The 20,797-nt window shown below is 28.1% G+C and overlaps 1 protein-coding gene across 1 annotated transcript in view; it reads right to left on the reverse strand.

The window, feature by feature from the left end:
- The window catches only part of LOC107436652 (protein transport protein Sec16A), a 54,032-nt gene that overhangs the window by 10,361 nt on the left and 22,874 nt on the right, over positions 1-20,797 (reverse strand). Inside the window, exons 17-29 of the mRNA XM_071181844.1 lie at positions 20,457-20,595; positions 19,179-19,463; positions 18,650-18,829; positions 17,380-17,497; positions 14,632-14,743; positions 14,381-14,486; positions 14,244-14,297; positions 14,076-14,162; positions 12,745-12,861; positions 12,555-12,669; positions 10,768-10,908; positions 9,570-9,742; positions 1,846-2,955 (exon numbers count right to left, since the gene is read on the reverse strand). Of these exons, the coding sequence (XP_071037945.1) occupies positions 1,846-2,955; positions 9,570-9,742; positions 10,768-10,908; positions 12,555-12,669; positions 12,745-12,861; positions 14,076-14,162; positions 14,244-14,297; positions 14,381-14,486; positions 14,632-14,743; positions 17,380-17,497; positions 18,650-18,829; positions 19,179-19,463; positions 20,457-20,595 (2,737 nt within the window). The remainder of the gene's footprint in view (positions 1-1,845; positions 2,956-9,569; positions 9,743-10,767; positions 10,909-12,554; positions 12,670-12,744; positions 12,862-14,075; positions 14,163-14,243; positions 14,298-14,380; positions 14,487-14,631; positions 14,744-17,379; positions 17,498-18,649; positions 18,830-19,178; positions 19,464-20,456; positions 20,596-20,797) is intronic.

A 20,797-nucleotide genomic window follows, 5' to 3' on the forward strand; every position in this document is an offset into this window, starting at 1 on the left:
ATATCTAACTATAAAAGTTTTTATAGCAGATTCTTGAAATATTTACATACACCATTTTTTATGATATTCTACAAATGGTAGAGTAAAATCTTTATCATATGTATGTAAAAAAAAATTCTTGTTTAAGCAGTTCTTGTTTATAATGAGCCGTATGTTTTTTGAAATATTGATAGAATACTAATAAAAATTCTATAATTTTTAGTTATTTTAATTTAAAGCATAGCTTTTAGAGTATTCTAAACTGAAGTGTAATGATGAAAAAAAATATCTCTAAGTTAATTTCAGAGTTTTTAAGAGCACTAATATTACAATGATGTTATAAAATTACTTCCCTTTTAATATTTTTTTTCAAAAAATTAGCTTTTCATCAATTAGATTGTTTTTTTTTTGTTTTTTTTTTAAAAAAGAGTTAAAGTTTTTTAGAGACCTGCATAATTAAAGAATAATAATACTTCAATAATAAAAACATAATAGTAATTTTAAGGAGTTTGAACATATATTTATACATTTTGCATTTGCACAGTAAAAATATGTCTTATTTACCATTTTACAATGTTCATAATAGTAAAAAATAGAATAAAGTGCAAAAGGTGTGATGCAAGTAAGGTAAACAGTATATTGAATAACAAAGCTAAACAATTTTCTAGGAATGCCATTACAAAAAAAAATATTTTACATTTGCAACAGAAAAAAATTAGGTTACATTGTAATGCATGAAGCTCCATTGGAGTAAAAATATTCTCATCATCGCTTTCGACAACCCATACACATAAAATCCATATGGAGAAAGAGTTAACTTTGTGCTACTTTATGAATAAAGCTAAAACTGTGTGAAAAAAGACAAAATTAAAATAAAAAGAGAGAGAGAAACAGATAAGTGAGAACTTTAATCAGAGTCAAAACACAGAATGAAAGATTTCTAATGATTTGAATATTTTAATTTCTACTTCCTGCAGAATATAGGATTCTTGCCTTACCCCAACACATTTGTTTTTTATATCTTCCAACTTTTGTTGGCTTATCTTACTTGATCTTATTTCCCAAACCAGATCAATAATCTTTTTTCCTTGCTTGCTGTAACCTGTTTATAATTTTTTATTCATATCTGTGTATCTCTCTTTCATGCTGTGTTTCGACACAGAAGGTATAGTACGGCTTTCAGGAGAACTCCTCCAGACAACAGTCTCGTGTCGTGGCGGGTACCATGGTTACAAGAAAAATTCACTTCAAATAGGGGTGTGGGGTGAATAGTTTTGCCTTGATCTTGGCATAGGTCAGCATGAATAAACCAATCGACACCTTAATTCTTCCTTTACACCCCCATTAGAAATGTGCTCTTGCTTGTTACCATAGCAGCAGACAGCCCCAGACATTTAGTCTGGAGGAGTTCTCCTCGAAGCCGCACTATACTTCGTAGTATTAAAATGATCATGTCAGCTAATGGAAAATAGCACTCTTTTTACATTGCTTCAGTTTTGCTAACAGCAAATGCGTTTAACATAAAAATATTCAAAGCAAAATTTTCAATATCAGGTAAAAATGCAGCTATTGTTAGGGGTTTATAATTGATTATCTTTATTTACTTGGATTCATTGATTTTAAAATATAATGCAGTATTTACTTTGAATAAAACATTTTTTTATTAAAACATGGAGAAAGAGTTAAGTGTGATGTTACATAATTAATTTGTTAAAAAAATAAGATTTTTAATATTTTCAGAATAATAATCAGTTTAAAATAAATTGATGAAGAAAAAAAGGCTTTAAAGTGGTGATTCCAATTATTCTTGCTCAATAAGATACTTATATAATAAGGATAACTACTTTTAAAATTACTACATTAAGCAGTAGCTTTCATACTCACAGCTTCAGCACGTAGTTGCCCAATTCTTTTATTTGCACTTTGCATTCTTTTAAACATTCTCATGGGTGACATTCTATACAAGGTTTCATGTTTTGAAAGTTTGGAAGGCTTTTTTTTATTTTCATTATTCTCAGGTTTATTTTTAATAGATATCAATTTATCAGATGACTGATCAGCTAGTTTAGGTTTTGCACTAAGGACAACTGAGTCAAAATTTGCAGCTAAGTTATCCGGAAAACTTGTTTTGCAAATCATTTGATTGGAATAACTTGGTGAAAGAGGTTTCAGTTTCGTTGTTATGAAAGGCTCATCAATAGGGTAAGTACCTCCGAAAATAAGAGGAGGCTTTTTATTGAACTCGTTTGCCATCAGCTTGCTCAATTCAGAATTTTTCTTTTCTTCATCAGACAATTTTTTCAAAATACTGATTATCTTTTTAGTTTCTTGAACGGATTCCTCCATGCTTTTTTCTTCTTGTACCTCAACTTTTTCACTCGTATCAAATGGTTCATCAATAGCAAATGTTTTCTTGCTCTGGAGCAACTTTTCAATTGTTTCATTTTTCTTCTTAGCCTTACGTTTCCTCTTGGCAAGTTTAGAGGAACTGTCATCAGACTTCAAGAGACCTAGTGTGGCAAGCAAAGACAATTTGGAATGGCTTTTGTCTTTTTCTTTGCTAGGACTACACTCAGGACTACTATCGCTTAGGTGATTCACTTCATTTTTCTTCTTACTGAACTTCCGACGGCGAATGCCAGTTCTTTGCAAGCGACCAGTACAACTGGATGCACTTGCATCAAATTTAATGCACTTCTTATGCTTCATACCGAGTGACCGACCCGATTTCAGGCACGAGTTAAGCGTGCGTACGTCAATACCAGAACGAGACATCAACATTCTGCGATCCTCGTCGCAATCGTTTGAGAGAAGATAGTTATGCAATGGGGTGCTATGGGCGGAAGAGCACAAGGCGACATCACTTTCCGTCTCCTCCTTCTGCATTAGTGCTTTAAGGTCAGATTTAGGACATTGGTGGTCGTGGTCAGCATCAGATAGAGAAACGGAGGGAAGGGAATGAGCAGAACTCCATTCCTAAGCAGCACAAGAATACAAAGGACAGAAATGGAGTCATTTAAGAGAAATGGTTAGCATGAGCAATGGTAATAAATCAAAGTTGCTAGTTGTTCAGGCAAGCAAGAGATAAAATTAGGGTGTAGAAATAAGCTGTTATATAACAGTCACTTTATGCCAAATTCAAGAGCTGACCAAATACAATTTTGGTGAATTTCAGCTGAACGAACAAATGTGGATGTGCATGCAGGCAAACAACTAATGGTGGATTTATTTTTTAAATTATTAAAAGAAGCTATTATATTAGTAATTTAAAGAATGAAATAAGCAATAGGAGTAGAAATGAAACAGTTTGTCTTACCGATAGAGATAATCTTATTTATTCCAATCCTATCATTTCTTTCTTCTTTGTCTTTCACTTAATACTTTGGAAATTTTCTTATTCAATTAGAATTATTTGACTAAGTTTGAATGTAACTAAAAGAGGTTTAACTGATTGCATGCAATACTAGTATGAAGCAAGATATTTACCATATCACTAAGCAAGAAGCACCAAAAGCTTAATATGCAAAAGAAAAACACATAAAGCCATGCAAAAATGATTTGGACTTTTTAGCATCACAACATTCTTTTTTTAAATTAAAGATAGTCATGTCGTAAGGGTAATAAAATGAACAACAGATTTTTTATGAAGCACTAATTCAGAAGAAAGAGATGAAAAATTTATGAGTGTGGTTTTTCCGTAATTTGAAGTCTACATACTATCGTAAATACATAACCAAATCACAGAAGGGTACGGATAATGATCCAATTTCTTAGCACAAGTTAATCTATGTTCTGGAAAATGTTAATGAAACTAAGTAATTATATCATTACAGTAAGGACAATTTACATCAAAATATATGAAAAGTAATACAGTTAAAATTAACGTTACCAAAATACCTAAAAATCGATAAAAAATAATTAAAATATACACGTAAATTAAAAATCTCCGAAAAATGCCAAAATTGAGTACACTTTAAAAATGAGTGGAATTTGAAAATCAAATTAATGAAGTAAATAAGACATAAATAAATAGATAAAAAATAAAATTAAAAAAAGCAACATTCATGCTGTTTTCAAAATAAGCAACTTATTGATAGCATTAATAAATATAGGCTTGATAGCATTAATAAATATGGTAACTTTTATTTGACAGATCAATGTTTCTCACTATTTTTATGAATGTAAGATGTTCTTGCTAGGCTCTGTAAATCTTTATTAGGGCACTCACAGTCCTTCAAGGCCAAACTTTTTTAAAATACGCCTAACTAGAAATATTTATTTAATTTATAATTAAAATATATTCACTATTTACATAAAGGTTTGATATGTCAATTCGTTTCAAACAAAAAATCTTTTGAAGGTATTTCAGTTTCTGGAAATTGCACATTTATTTGGAGTAATAAATTAAAATGATAAGAAGATTTTAAAAAGTGAAAAAAAAATTAATATGCTAACAATCATTGATGTTTTTTTCAACAAGAATTTAAACATTACAGTAGACAAAATGTTTTAAATTAAAGTTAATTTTTTTTAAAATTTCAAAATAGATGAAAGCCCAAAACCACCGACAGTTTGACAAAAAATTGAAGAAAAATTAAGGGAGATAAAAATGTGTGGTTTGTGTTCTAGGAAAACTATTTTATTATTCAGTTTCAAAATTAGTTACAAAAGTCATCAATAGATGGAGGTACTGCCTGAAAAACTAAATTATATATATAGCATATATATACAGTGGAGCATCGTTTATACGACGATCACTTATACGACGTTTACATTTATACGACGTTTTAGTGTGGTCCCAAATCATTCCTATTCATTTTAATGTAAAAATATATCGTTTATACGACGCACAGTTATACGTCGGTTTTTAGATTTTGTTCACGTTTACTTAATTTTTTATTTTTTCTTGTGTATTTTAAAAAAGGGCGGAATTTGCCAACATGAGTGATACAGAAAAGGGTGCCAACAAGAATGCTTGGATGACGACCGTGATTTTTACTAGATGACTGAAAAAACTTGACAATGTTATGAAGAGGGAAAAAATAAAAATTTTGCTATTCATCGACCAATGTCCATCGCACCCATCGATACTAATTATTTTGGGAAATGTAAAAGCTCTCTTTTTTCCTGCAAATTGCGCTAGTGCGCTTCAGCCATTAGATTTGGCCGTGATTAGAATCTAAAATTTCATCATAGAAAGCAGCAAGTTCAACTCGCTATTCAAAGCATTGCATTGTAGAGACTAATAGCAAGAAAATATAATTAAAAGTAACATACATTCAAATTGCTCACNCAATCTATATTTCATCTCTGATTTGCACTGGTATCTTCTATTTGGTTCTCAATATGTGCTACGATGCTGCTGCAAATGGAGGCTATTTTTAAGGAATTATTGTATAGTTTTCTTTTGTTAGCAGTATCATCTGTTCATAAACCTAATGAAAACAAATCTCTCATTGCAATAAACCATGCGTTTTTATCATCTCCCATTTTTCTTTTCTTTTTTAATTTTTCAAATCTTAATTCATTTTTAGGGTTTTTAGTGACACATAAATAAGGATTATGTAAGCAGAAACATTTGGTGAGCAAAACCTTTTGCTTTTTGAATAAAAGTATGTCCCGTTTACTTTTTAAATAAGTTAATAAGCAACAAATAATTTAAATAGTTATCCTTGGTTCAGGAAAAAAAAAGGATGGTCATCTAATAACAAGAAATAAAGCACAGAATAATTTAGAGAAGTAACTTATTAATACCCAAACAAAATAATTCTAAAATGTTCATTTGGAGGCATGCATAAAAAATTAAAAATGCCAGCAAAACAACTGAAATATAAAATGTAAACACTACTTTGCCAAGGAAATTAAAATAATGCACACAGCAGATTCTATTCTATGCTCGTTAATGCAACAAAAGCAGTTTTATGTACTCCTTTTATATATTCGCAACTAAAAGATACTGTTATATAACAGTTATATTATCTGCTGGTACAGATGACATCAATTAATAATATAACATTTTATTTTACTTATGAATGCTTAACATACAAAAATACATATTAAGTAATCACTGAATTTTAAGTCTTTACACTCTTATTATTTAGATATTTTTAAATATTTACCTAATTAGATATTCTTTGCCTTTTTCAAGAGAAATTTTAATTATTATTAATTTATATGTTTAAAAACATGTGTATTATTTTTTTACTTCCAAACTAATATTTTTGAAATGATGCATAAAATGAATTAACACACATTATGAAATAAGTTATTGTCATGAGAAAACTCTCAGCTATCAGACATTTAAGCGTTGCTTGCTAATACAGGGTGCATAGCCAAATTTTTCAACAAAAAATAAGCACCTTTTAAGACTTTTCAAGCACTCAAAAATATTTTTAAGCACTTATAAAAAAAATATAATTAGGCAGGGTTGGCAAGTTTTTGACAATTGACGGTTTTATCCGGATTTAACCGTCATGTAAAAAAAAAAACTTTTGGCAAAGTTTTTGTCAATTGTCAAAAATCATGAAATTTTGAATAATAAAACGAATGGCGTTTTATACACTAAGGAACGACGGTATGCCAAAATAGATTGGGGTTGAATTAATTGCGAAAACGTCGAATAGAACAAAATGAACAGTGTCTTAGTGCATAATACGAGGCGAAAATCAACAAGGTAAAGGAAAAATTAAGCACTTTTTAAAAACACCCAATAAAAAAGCACCTTTAAGGGCTTTCAAAAAACAAAAATAAGCACTTTTTAAAAACGCTACGCACCCTGTAATAAAATGGGTTATTTTAATTCATGACAGGTGTGAAGAAAAGCATAATGGTCGGATTTGAGCAAACAGATATATGAAATCAAACTGAATGTGGTTAAAGATTATAAAGCAAAGTAATAGTATGCTGCGTAAAACATTCTTTTTTGTTGGTTTATTCGTCAAATAAAAGAATTTGCTTTCCATCAAAGCTGTCATAAAAATGAAACAACCTGTTTCCATAGAAAATTACAACTTGTCTGATAGTAGGATTTTTTCTCCTAAAAGTAAGTCAATACACACTAAAATTTTTTATAATAAACTATAAAATATATAAAACTTAAACAAAATAATTACTTTAAAATATTAAATAGCTTAGTTAAAGAAAATAGTAGGCAAAAACAATTTGTAATTTGTGTATCATTTGTTCAAAATTTTAAATTATTTACCAATAATAACTCAACTTATGAGCATCCGAAAAATGCTATTTCAATTTGAAATAAACAAATTATGCATTTTTATTTATCTATTCTTGATTTGCAGGCAATCTTAACTAAAATCAGGATGCTGCACCATACAAAAAGAATATAAAAAATTATTTAAATGTCAAATTAACAGCTTCTAAAAATTAAATATACTAGATGCAAACTATGTGAGATTTGTTTTAACTCAAATAATTAATTACAAATTCAGTTACATTTTTTTGAAATTTACTGAAGGGAAAAGTTACTTTAAAATATTTAATTGCTATGTTGCACAGTAGTATTTACATTAATAAAACAACCACCAAAATTCATTTTTGCAAATCACAGCAAGGGATATTTATAAAAATAATATGATAAATTGTACTAATCAGTAACATAATAAATAGCAATATTATTTAGGAAATTGATATAAACAAGTACTTCATGAAAAATTATTATGCATTTACCTATTGTTTTGAAATTTTAAATTTAATAAAACCTTGAAAATTCAAAGGAAATGGGTTTGAACCTATTCGAAATCTTCGGATAATATAAAAAGTATACCTTTTAAATCAAACTTGTATCAAAAACTTAACCTTTTTTTTTTTAAATGTTCCCTTTTTAAACTGCATTAAAATTTATTAAAACTATGTAACTCAACATTTCACGTACAACAAATTGTGTTAGTTTTCGGGGAGAAAAAATTCCGTAAGAAACCAATAGATAACATTTTTTTAAAATTTATTTATTTTTCAATGAGGGAAGTGACAGACGATTTCTTTTCCAGATAGCAGCACTCTTTCCCAAAATCCAACGACCTAAGAAGCAAAAAAAGTTCTGATCCTGTCTGGATTCAAATTTTAATTAGATTATTTGAGAGCAGTCATATTATGCTAAGCCTCATTTAGAGTGTAATAGAGGGTAATCACTAAGGCCCGGATTTTGATGACATTTGCATTTTTTTTAGATTTATAGGGCATTTTTCTTGAAATTTTGGGGCGTATTTTGCATTTTAATGCATTTTTTAAAGTTTTCTGTTAATTTTTTACAATTTTTATTATTTTTTATCAATTTTCATTATTACACTGGCTTCCAAACAATGAAGAAAATCTATAGGAATTAACAGGTGAAGCAACATCTTTTCAAATTGAAGAAGAATTGTCAGTAAGTAAGACCGTCTTTTTCAAGTAGGCACCAATAACATCAGTAGACGTTGAAAGAAGCTTCTCCAGGTATAAATATTTACTTTCAGACAAGAGACGCTCGTTTACATTTCAAATTATCAAAAAACATTTAATAATCCAATGTAATTCTGATATTTAGTAATATTATGAGATGGAAGTTGTTATATCCATTAAAGTTTCTATACAAAATAAAAATATTTTGGTGTCAATATATTTTCCTTTTTTTGTTATTTTAGGATATAAAACATATTTTTCAAACTTTAATGAACGTAGAACAAGTATTGCATTGCTTTATATTTTTTAAATGACTCATAATAATTTTAAAGAGCAAAACATTTTTTTAATTCAATATTTTTACTTTATTTAAGGCATTTTTTGCGCAATTTTTGCATTTTTGAGGCCATTTTTTGCCCTTTTTAAGAGCATTTTTTGCACTTTTTAAGGGCATTAGTTGAGATTTTTTAGGTCATCAAAATCCGGGCTCTAGTAATCACAATAAGTTGAATAGGAAATTTTTGTGTAGGCTTTGAAAACTGAAATCAAATCAATCAATTTAAATCAAAATTGATTAGAGCAAAGATAAGGTAACCAAATCAAAATTGACTTAAAAGTGAAAGCTGAATACTCAAGCTGAAAAGGACCTGCTAATTTTTCAAAGAAATATACTGAGGAAGATCTTAGATCCAACTTTGGGGTACAGAAAGAGCAATTTAGACATTTGTCATGCTCTCTCCATAGAAAAGGTTTAGCTTTTATTGCTTCTGGAGTTGGTACCCCCTGAGATGTCAGATTCGGTTGTCATATTTATTTATTTTTCATTGTTTCTTAAGGATGTTAGATAATAATAATACTTATAAAAAATATGGCCAACAATGACACTGTAAAAATAGTCTTTGTATTAGATAGCCGGATAATTTATTTACACATGAGTTCACAGCAAAAATAACATTTTCAAGAATACGAGGAAAGCAGCGAAAAGGAAGATCACTAACTAGAACACATTCCCTCAAATTCATCTTTTGGAGCAGAATGTAAAAAATTCTGGAAAAATATTTGTTCTGGTGCAAAGTTGCCCTTCCCCTTTGTTAATAAATAGGTTGTAGCAACCCTGGGACAAAGTCTGTAGGTTTGGTACCAAAAACTTACTTTAGTACTCAAATAAAAATTTTTTTAGTAAAATAAAGTACCTGTTGAGTAGCCCCAGAGTAATAATCAAAGGGAGGAGTTTGAGTAACCGGAGATGAAGGAACATCCGTAGTTTCATTCTCTTCGTGACTTGGAATACTATTTTCTCGACGAAAGCTTCCTTGGCTGCTCATAACATCACTTTGATTGTAGTAACCTGTATTATCAATTGCACCTAGAACACATTATGTATAGTCCAAATAAAAACATGTGTTATGAATTAAATCAAAATCAATTATGAAAACTAAATAGGTATCCAAAGAACTACTTATTTTCTAAGATTAAAAAAATTGAAACTAAAAAAATATTTTTAACTAATAACACACAATAAGCAAGAGGTGCAACAATTTTTACATTTTCTTTTTGAATTCAAGGTTTGCAATAAAGTTTTCAAACTAAAAATAAGCACTATCAATGATTTTATAAAGACTTAAATGAAAAATAATAAAAGCCTTAGACCACAATTTAATTTACAACTCTTCATGCTTTTATAATTAAATTTAAACTCATAAATAATACCATGTAACAGAATTCAATACTTAAAAATATTTTTTTATCTGATAAAATAAAAAAAATATTCCTTAATTTTTTTTTATTAAATAAATTTCCTTTTTTTATTATTCAATACATTTTCTCAGATTCTACAAAACTTTTAACGCTCTTACGATTAAATTTAAACTCAAACAATACCATTCAACAGAATTCAATATTTAAAATTTTTTTTTAGTTAATAAAATACATAAAAAAAGCAAAGTCCTTTTTTTAAAAAAAAATTCAGCTGTTAAAACAGGCATGCACATGTCAGCAACAAAAGTTGCCTTTCCAATAGATTTTTTCTCAATTTATGAATAATTTCCACTCCTACATACTTTTTAATCTGATCTAAACAGAAATCAGATGAACAGGAATTAAATCTTTAAAAGGAAGAATTTCATTTAAAAAGGAAGATAATCAACTTCTAAGGATTGGAGCAACAATCGAATCTAAATTAGAAAATAGTATTACATTTCAACGAGTAAATAGTTAATTTTGTATGCTTATATTTACTAATAACTAGAACACACAAACCAGTTTGTATTACAGAAATATACACAGGTTTCACCTTAAACTAAGTTCATAGATAGACAGCTAAAATACAACAAGAGTACCCAACAAAATGATAAATCAATTAACAAGAAATATTGTGAATTTGGAACTTACTACTTGCAGCATAACTTGAATTTACAATGTTGTTATTCTGCTGACTCCAATTGTTTGGCTGGTAATAATTTAGATGAGTATGTGAGCTACTAGTATCACTTTGAACTCCAGAGTTTGTGATATTTTGAGACTGATGTAAATCTGAAATATACCAATTACCATAGTTAGGTATATCTGAAATATACCAATTACCATAGTTAAGTAGTTTTACCTATATACTATAAACTACTGTAATTAGGAAAATAAATAAGTGCTTAATGGAAGAACACGTTAAGCAACATTTTAAAAATTCAGTCTAATTTATTAGAACAAGAAGGAAGGTAAACTAGAGTGTTAAAATTATCAAAACTGAAATTTAAATTTAAAAAATGCACTACAAAATGCTGCTTTTTTATTTCCACTTATGAAGAAAATGTGAGAGTTTTGTGCCTTTAATAAGGGATTAATTAGATACGGGATACTTGTAATGCTAAATACATAACATTGGCAAAAGCAACACTTTGTTGAGCAGTAAAAGCATTATATTAAAGCATTTTTTATTCATTTTACTTTATTCTGTGAGAAGAATCCCTATTTCATGTTCACTATTATCAAAATTGTGACAAGGGAGCTCACTATGTAAAAGACAAGGGAACACCTGAATCAGTACCCAGAGGTATTGATTTGTTATGGGAACTTGGGGGACTTCGCACCCTGACAGATTTAATGGGCACCGGTCACCATTTAATACACGGGAGTTTTCATCTCGTTAAAACAGGACTCACAATAATAAAGTTAGACAACTGAGTGTTTGGAAAAACTGTTATTTTTGTAGCTTGCTGCAACAATTACTTTGTTACAAATGTAGACAAACTACAATTCCTCTTTTTGAAATGCAGTGTCAATGAACTACTTCTGAAATGTAGCAACTGCTTCATTTCTTTAAGGATACAAACTTTGTTGGAGAACTTCTTTGTTTACACCTATGTCCAAAATGGTTTTGAACAAAAAATTGAAGTTTTGAATGAAAAATTGTTGTTGCTTGAATAAAGTTTATATCAAACATGAGGAATTATTAAGAGATACTTATTCATGTTTATATGAGCTCCTTTATTAATCTAAAATTTTTTTCTCTTCAATTTATTCATTTAGCTTTTTATCTTCAACTCTCGACAGCAAATATTTAATTTGAGAAACGATAAAAATTATCATATCTTTGCAATTCTCTCAAGTGTTTAATGCTCATTTTTTTCTTCTTCTATGGAATTAAGTACATCAAAAATATGTTCCCTTCATTTGAAATAAAATCAATGTTTCACGGTTGCACCTTCGCATGTGAAAGGGTGACCAAAGTGAAAAATCATCTATTATTCTTAATAAATAGTTTTAAATAGTTAAACATGATTCTAAAGACGTAAATTCTGTTAATGCTCAGCTGCAGGAGCATTTTCATTGTGTATAATGACATACATGCAACGATTTGTACCCATCAAAAAAATAGTTGCCAGACATTGCTCTAAGCTACTGTTTCTTTGTATCGCATAACTTACTACACTACTTTTTTTTAAAAAAAAAAGAAGTAGCAAACTACATTACAAACTACGAAATAAAGTAGCAAGCACAGCAGTTTCCATACTTGTAATATGCTACTTTTGACCACTGAGACTACTTAATATAACAGGAAACAGTTTGATATTTCTATATATTCTAAAGCAAAATCTTAGAAATTTACTTAAACATCCTTAACATCGTCTTCCATTAAATCTTTCAGTCAGAAACTGTTAGCGCTAATAACAAAAAACAATTACTTTGATCGGCCGGAGGTACAAACTGTTGAAGATCAGCATTGAAGTTTTGATTAGCTTCAGATTGTGGCTCAACATAAGAATTTGTAAAACTGTCAACAGGAGTAGATGATATATTCTGAAAAATATTTAGAATAATTCAACCTACTTCCTTAGTTCAGATTAGTAGGAAATTTTTTTTTAACTAACTTACATTGAAATTTTGTATTAAGGCAGTTAAATTCTTTAACCAGTCGGGATCGTCTTGGTCTTCAAATTCTCCTTGACCTCTCAAGAAATGTGGGTCATGATACTTTAACTGAGTTGCTAACTGAAATAAAAATTTCATTAACATAAACAATAATTTTTTTAAAAAACAATGCTTCATAAGCATACTCCATTAAAGAGAAAATAACTTAGTTTTTGTCATATCAAAAACTCTAGGAGTGGATTTTCGAGTGTTAAATTAAGTTTATCACGGAAGTTATATGCCTTGCATTTTTATTTATAGGCGAGACAAACAAAGTTGGTTTCCCCTTTTTAATTTACTTAAAAGATGTAGTTCTTAAAATTGTATTTAAATTCACTGATTTCTTCTTTTTATTCTCTAACGGAAGGTGGTCAAAGCTTTGACTGGCAATAAAAGGAAGATAAAGTTTGCCGTTAACTTTCAAGAAACAAATGTAAAAGAAACAAATTCATCAGGCACAGAGCTTAGATTGTAGCATGAGCTAGTCATCAGTAGGTCTATAAACTAATTTACAATAAATTACTTTTAGCAAAAAATTCTACTTGTAGTAATCAGAAAACTATTGAAACATATATTATTATCCAGTCAAAATGTTAATATTCTAGCAAGGAATATGATAATAATTTAAATTAATAATTAGTCACCAGCAATAAAGTTAAGATGAAATCAAGTAATCATCAAAAAAATAACAAATTTATGATTTTCTTAGTTACGTGGCTCCAGTAGAAATGTAAGCACTCTAGATAGATTATAATTGACTAGGTTGTTATTGATTCTTATTAAATACAAATAATTATAAGTTAATATCAAACTTCTAAAATACAAAAATTTGTAAGGAAATATTAAACTTTTAAAGTTTCCATCATTAAGGATATTTTTTATTCTCTTTAGTTGGAAAAATTTTAAAACAATGCAGATCTTTGAAAATTAATAAACAGTAATGTAAGGCAAGTATTGGATTACAAATGTTAATTGAGATTGAAGAACGTTAATCAGTGCAAGAACAAGTCATGGTAAAACACTTTTACTTTAATCCAAAATTTTTTGCTATTTTGAAATATATTTCCACTGTTTTTAAGATGGAATTGATATAATATTTTATTTTATTTAATGGATGGATTCTAATGTTTTCTTTCAAAGTTTTTTATTATATCTTAAAAATTCATAAAATTATTAAAACTGAAAATTGTATGAGGGACAGCTAATAAAAAAAATTTATTAAAAAATCATAAACTTTTATTTCAATATATAAGCAGATATTTTAGTTAATAACAAAAAAATAAATAAATGAATACCTTAAATACTTCTGAAATAAAGTCATACTGAAACATGTGTGGGTGAGCTTGAAGCTTGTAGGATATAATTTCACAATAATGAAGAGCCTAAATAATGAAATAAAACAAATATATTTAGTAAAAAACAATAATGAAAAAGCGTGTATTCAAAATTTTAATGAAACTAACCTCCTCAATAAGTCCATGTTCAACAAGGCGCAAAGCATACAAAAATTTGTAGAACTAAAAATAAAAAAAAAGGTAACTAAAGAAACTCAATAGTTTTAGTTATTTATTTGTAAAAGTAGTTTAGCCCATAGCATTACCTGTAGATGAGGTAACACAAAACTAGGATTTGCCAAACTTTGAGCATATTCATAAATTTCAGTACATTGTATGGCTTCATTACTAGCAAATTCTTCAAACGATAACCTACAATAAAATTAAATTTAAGTTTCTGAAAAAAGATTTGTGTATAATTTGTAAAAAATTGCTAAAACATACATTTGCCTTTCAAAACATGAAAATACTTTTAAGACTAAATAACTAATTTAAAAAGTAAATACAAAAATCTTACATGTGATCAGCTGTGAGCAAAACAAGCTTGCTATTTTTTTGTTCAAAGGTTCCAAATTCTACTTGAGCCATTATGTAGCAAAAGTGAGCAGCACAAAGACATCCTTTACTAACTGAAGAAGAAATAAAGGTAGATAAAGCAATTATTTCATAAAATTAAAAAAATAAATAGAAATTAAGTCAAAACCAAGTAGTCATAAAAATTATGATTTTTAATTTCTTTACAGCAATGCATATGAAAAATATATATAAAATGCTTTTAAGTCTTGGTACTGAAATAAATTAATTTCTCTTTATCTAGTCAAAAAAAAAAAAAAGCAAACATAGGTAAACACCATTATATATAATCTATGCTGTTTGATGTGATCTCCAAATAATATAGCACATTGACACTTTATTATGCTTATTAATATTCATGTTCTTTCCTGTTCAGCGTAATCAGTGTCACAGAGAAGAGAACTGTCTGATAATGCCAGTCAGCTGCCATCTACATTCTACCATCTCTAGTTGAAAATATTTGTTTATCTGTGCATGTTCTACTTAAATAATTTTCATATTAACCATTTAGCCACCTTGATTATTGGATATTTCTTATACATTTTAACTATCAGAAAAGATCATTCAGCAAATTGAAGAACCATGAGGGAAAAAACGAGGTAAGCCATCTATAAGTATTTGGAATTGAAATAATGCCGAATTCCTTAAGTCATTCATAGTTCAAAGTCATAAATTCCAAAGTTTTTGTTTATTTATTCCAGTTTACTAATTGATTATCCCACCCCCTACATTTCCAAAAAAATAAAAATGAAAACTTCCCAAGTAACTGTTTAACTTTTTTTTTTGCTTTAAAAAAATGTTTCCAATAACAATTAGTCTTTCAATAGATAAAGTTAACAAATCATTTAAACAAAAACAAATTCTGACATTATCGCACAATAAACCTTTTGAATTTTAAATAAAGAAAGAGAGGCCAAACCCCCTAGTTTTCAATTCTGATCAAAGGTCTAATATTTTGTGAAAGACATTAATAGTAATCAAAAGATAATATTTGATCAGCATTATTCAAGTTATGCTTAACATGTTGCATTATTATAATTTAATTTGACAGTTCTTAAAATATGGCATGGTTTTCCTCAAATTTAGTCGAGCATTTAGGTAAGGCATATTAAAAACTATTTACATGATATTTCTGCAATCACAACACATTACATCCTTTTTCACCTAGCTGACACTGTCAATCAAGCATAAAACGAAAAGGTTTCACACATATCCAAAACATATATATTCACAGTGTTTTGAACTTTTGAGATCATTTTTATTTGTGTGTCAATATAGCAGCAAACATTTAAAACAAAAAAAAACTTTAACTATTTTTTTACAGACTACAATTAGTAAATTAAAAATATAATTATAGATGAAAATTGTAGATAAATAGATAAGATAGTTTGCTATATTTATATTAAAAATATAAATATAACAAACATTTATTTAAAAAAAAAAAATACTTTCAAAAAAAATTTTTTTTACAGACAATCAGTAAAAAAAAAAATTTTTTTTTTTTTAGTCCAACAGCAGTCAAATAACTTTTCAGCTTTATAAAGTACAAAAGATATGCAAATAAATATACATAAGCAGGATGCTCGGTGAAGGCCATCCTTAACCAGGGTGCGTAGCCAAATCTTTGAATCAAAAATAAGCACTTTTTAAAAACTTTTCAAGCACTTGACAAAAAATTTCAAGCACTCAAAAAATTCACATTGAATCAATAATATTATTGAAAAACAAAAACTTTTTATGAACAGTTTTAGCATTAAAAAAAAAACCCAAAAAGAAATGGACGTAAATCGAAACAATCAGTACTTTCCCACATCACCGAGTGAATTCAACTTGACTCTGAACTCAGAACAAAAGTACCCTTACCCCCTACATCAAAAAAGTGTTAGAAGTACAATAAAATAAACAAGAATAAAATTAAAATAAATTAAAAAGAAAAACATTTAATAAGGATCTGACTCTATCCGAATTTGACCACTCGGGTTTCAGTTTGAGTGTGCGCGCATGCGCAAGTCTAACGTGGGTACGCAAGTCATAACGTGGGTACAAATCCGTGTGAATGATTACGTAGCAAACACCCGATTTTTCGTGAAATTCAGGGGATCCGCCAGATATCACTGAAGGAAAAAAAAATTATACGTGAAAAAAAGCACTTTTTAGAAACGCCAGCTGAAAAAAGCACCTTTAAAAGCTTTTAAAAACGAAATCCCCCAAAAAGCACCTTTAAGTACTTTTTACAAACGCTACACACCCTGTTAACTTGCGTTTTTAAAATTCTTATTAAAAATAAAAACAAAAAGTATGTAATAAAATGAACAAATTAATATACGCTAATAAAGCGCAGTACGAGAAGGAGAATGTAATATATAACAAGTCAGGTATGATTGTCTGAGTAAACAGAGAGGAGTTGAAAAGAAATTATAGGTAACATCTTCAAATTTCAACCTTCAACTGAACCTGTTTTGATGTTTATTACATCCGTCTTCTATTGTAATTTGTCAGATTTCAATAAAGTTTTTATTTTTTCCATCAAATATGAATTTACAAACCCTAATGTCTTTTTTGTTCAAATTTTAAATAATGATTTTAATAAGGATAAGTATTTTAGAATGAAAGCAGTTTTAATAAATAATTATTAGATAGATTTCATTAGAGGTGACATGTTAACTGTAAAACATTAAAGTAAAAAATATACCTAGTGTATCACCAAGTGTAGTAATGCTTCTAGAATCAACTTCTGGATGCGATGAGGGATTTGATAAAATCATTGCCAAATGTGGTCGCCAATCTCCCCATTTTTTATCTGCAGCATTCTAAATAAGAACAATAATTGTATGTTAGTTTACCTTTTAAGCTTAAATAAGAACTCAAAAGATTGAAAACCAAAAAAAATTATGTTTTTAAAATAAACTACATACCATAATGAGAGCCTAAGGGATAATTAAATATATAATTATTATTTAAAAGTTTGTATTATGGTATAATTATTTACAGTTCTAATTGCATAAGAGTAAAACAAAGCTACATTTTGATAAAATCGAAATAAAAACTTACTCTGACAAAAAAAAAAAAAAAAAACTACATTGGGCAATAAAAAGACGAAAGAAAAAATCAGCAAATAAAATTGAAGAAAAAATTACTGAGATTGTGGAAGTAGGAATTCTACAAAGGCTGTCATTCTTGAGTGGAGTTCAAACTCACTTAATTTAAAATAGAATTAAGACTGACAGTTACCATATATAAAGAAAAGACTATTAAATTTTTCACTTTTTAGGCTTTAATAGTATAAATGACTTTAATCAACAATAAATAGTAATTCTAAATTACATAATTTATATATTATACCAGCAAAACATATAGAATGCTGTCTATTTGTTTCCAGACATTTTCATTAAAAACCTTTTTTATTACTGTCTATGCAAAAAGTACACACAAGCTTTTGCATCTACGTAACATTTTAAATTGCATACTGTTATTAAATTGCATTAATATACATTGAATGTCTTAAATTATGAGTAGTCGTACAATGGAGCAACAAATAATTGATTTGATTTATTTACAATAGCGCATGAAATTAAGGACATAAAAAATTTTATTCTTCAATATTTTACTTTCATGAGAAATACAAATAATTTGTAAAATGTTAACAGATAAAGTTTGAAATGTTTTTTGGTAACCAAAACTATAAGTGAGTATAGTAAAAAAAATTTAAACTTATTAAATACGATAATATTAAAAATAAGGTTTCAACGCTTCCAAAAACAACAGTTTAATAAGTGAAAAGCAGGCGTTCCAGATAGAAAAAATGCTGTTGCTTGATTTTGTAACACCGTAACTCACCACTGGATAAAGATACCACTATATATTGTATCAATCATACTATAAAAAAAACTACTACTGGTAATTTTTATACCTAAAAAAATTACAGAATAATTAATTTAAAGAAAATAACAAAAGAAACTTACAGTGACAGCTAAAGGTTGTCTACCAGACATCAATTGATATAAGGTTTGAAGAGGGTCATTTAAGGCTAGAGAATTAGCAAATCGTGTCATGACATTCGCATATGTCCTAACATCCATTTTAGAGGCAAGAAATAAGGCATGACCCCACAAACCATGTTTCATGGCCCATTCTAAAGCATCCTAAAATAATATATCATATAAATCAGAATTTGAAAGAATAAGCAATCAGTTTAAAATTAATGTCATTATTAGACAGAACAGTCTGAAGAAATTTGGCTACAGGCTTAAAAAAAAAAAAAAAAAAACTCAACCTCCATTACTGCANAAAACTCAATTTTAAGTATAAAATTTTTTTATAACAATGCATAACTAAATTATTATTTTAGCTGCATTTATAAATGCATTGTGACAAATCAATCAGTAAGTTAATTTTTTATGAAAAATTACGAGCTGTCTGTCATAACTGTTAAGATATGGATATTTCTTTGAAGAATTACTCTACCGATTTCCAAATTGGAAAGTCATTTACCTTTTTATGTCCAAACAGTAGGAATTCTTGGAATTTCCGTGTGATTTTATCAACATCTACAGATCGAGAATTATTTAAAATAGTTCTGTCGTGCAATACAACTATTCCTTCATCTGGAGAAGATGTATCACCAGCATGAGATTGGCTGGAAGAATCATTAACATCTGCAGGGGAATGTTGTTCACCTAATGCTGCGTCTAATGGATGTTTCAATGGAACAGGGGTAGGACGCAAAATTTCATGATCTTTCAGCAAAAGTTCAGCAATATCACTGCCAGCAACAGACTACAATGAAGGAAAATCTTTTAAAAAAAGGTCACTTATTGCAAAGAAAGTAATAGAATTTTTCACAAGTAAGGTAAGCCTACATAAAGAATATTATATGCAATTACTACAGTAAATTATGGTACAATTGCCTTAAATCTTTTAAATTCAAAATATTGAATAATGCTCAACAATAAATTCATTTTAGATCAATTATAAATATTTTATAATATTCATACTTTTAAATCAATAATTTTGAAAAAAAAAAGAGATAGAGACCGGTTTTATACAAGAGCATACAGAGCACAAGGCTTCTACATTATAGTTCAATATACATATTTCTAAATTTTTTATTTAAAATTTACTTTTTAGATTGTGACATAGGGACATTTCTTGACAGCAACCCCCCTCAAGAGTTATGTATTTAATACTGTATAATACATGAATAGTTCCACATACACACACTTAAGTTGTTTTAAAGTACCACAAAATTTAGGATCACTTAAATTTTTTTTTAAACAATACTACTTTATTTTCTTAAAAAAGAGCATTTGCACTTATATTCGTTATGTTTTCTGAACTTGCCACAATAAAATTTGTTATTTTGTTTAAAATCTGTTTGCTGTATTATCATTATACAGGAGGTGGACAAAATAATGGAAACACTTATATACTAATAAATTTTTTTCCCATTTCTCGAGAAATACTTAAAGAATAATTTCTTAACTTCAGAAGTGGTTAAATGATGCGATTTCTCATACTTATTAATGAAATTTAAAAGTTTGAGGGACTGACAATAAATTACAAATGGAAAACAGAGTTTTAGCATACCTTATGCCAAACAATGTAGCAATAAATTTGTAACTTGTACAAATTATTTCAGTTATTATATGCAATAATTGCACAAAATTTTGTAAGCTTAGCTTAAATATTCAAGCTTAGAGAGACATTTATAGCTTAAAGAGAGAGAAAGAGCATGAATAATTGCATAAAACCAGAAAAACTTTAACTCACTCCATTTTGCCTTAATAAAAGAACCATTAACTCCCATAGCAAAACATAGGAATCTCTGTCTACTATATCTTCTTTTTCTTTTACTACTTTAATTCTTTGAGTGCAGAACTCTATTACATCATTTTTATGAGTAGAACCCCTAGAAAATGTAAAATACAAACAATTAAATCAATCCTGGTTTTATAAAACGTTAAAGCAAATATAAACAATATATTTAGTTGCAACATAGAGATTGATGCAATTAAACGTAAGCCTTTTCAGTACAATTTTTGTAATAACACCAAAAAATTAAAAATTGTTTTAAACCTGTTAAATTGTTTATATACTAATATATATATATA

Source organism: Parasteatoda tepidariorum, chromosome 6, assembly GCF_043381705.1.
Source record: "Parasteatoda tepidariorum isolate YZ-2023 chromosome 6, CAS_Ptep_4.0, whole genome shotgun sequence".
Taxonomy (NCBI): Eukaryota; Metazoa; Arthropoda; class Arachnida; order Araneae; family Theridiidae; genus Parasteatoda; species Parasteatoda tepidariorum.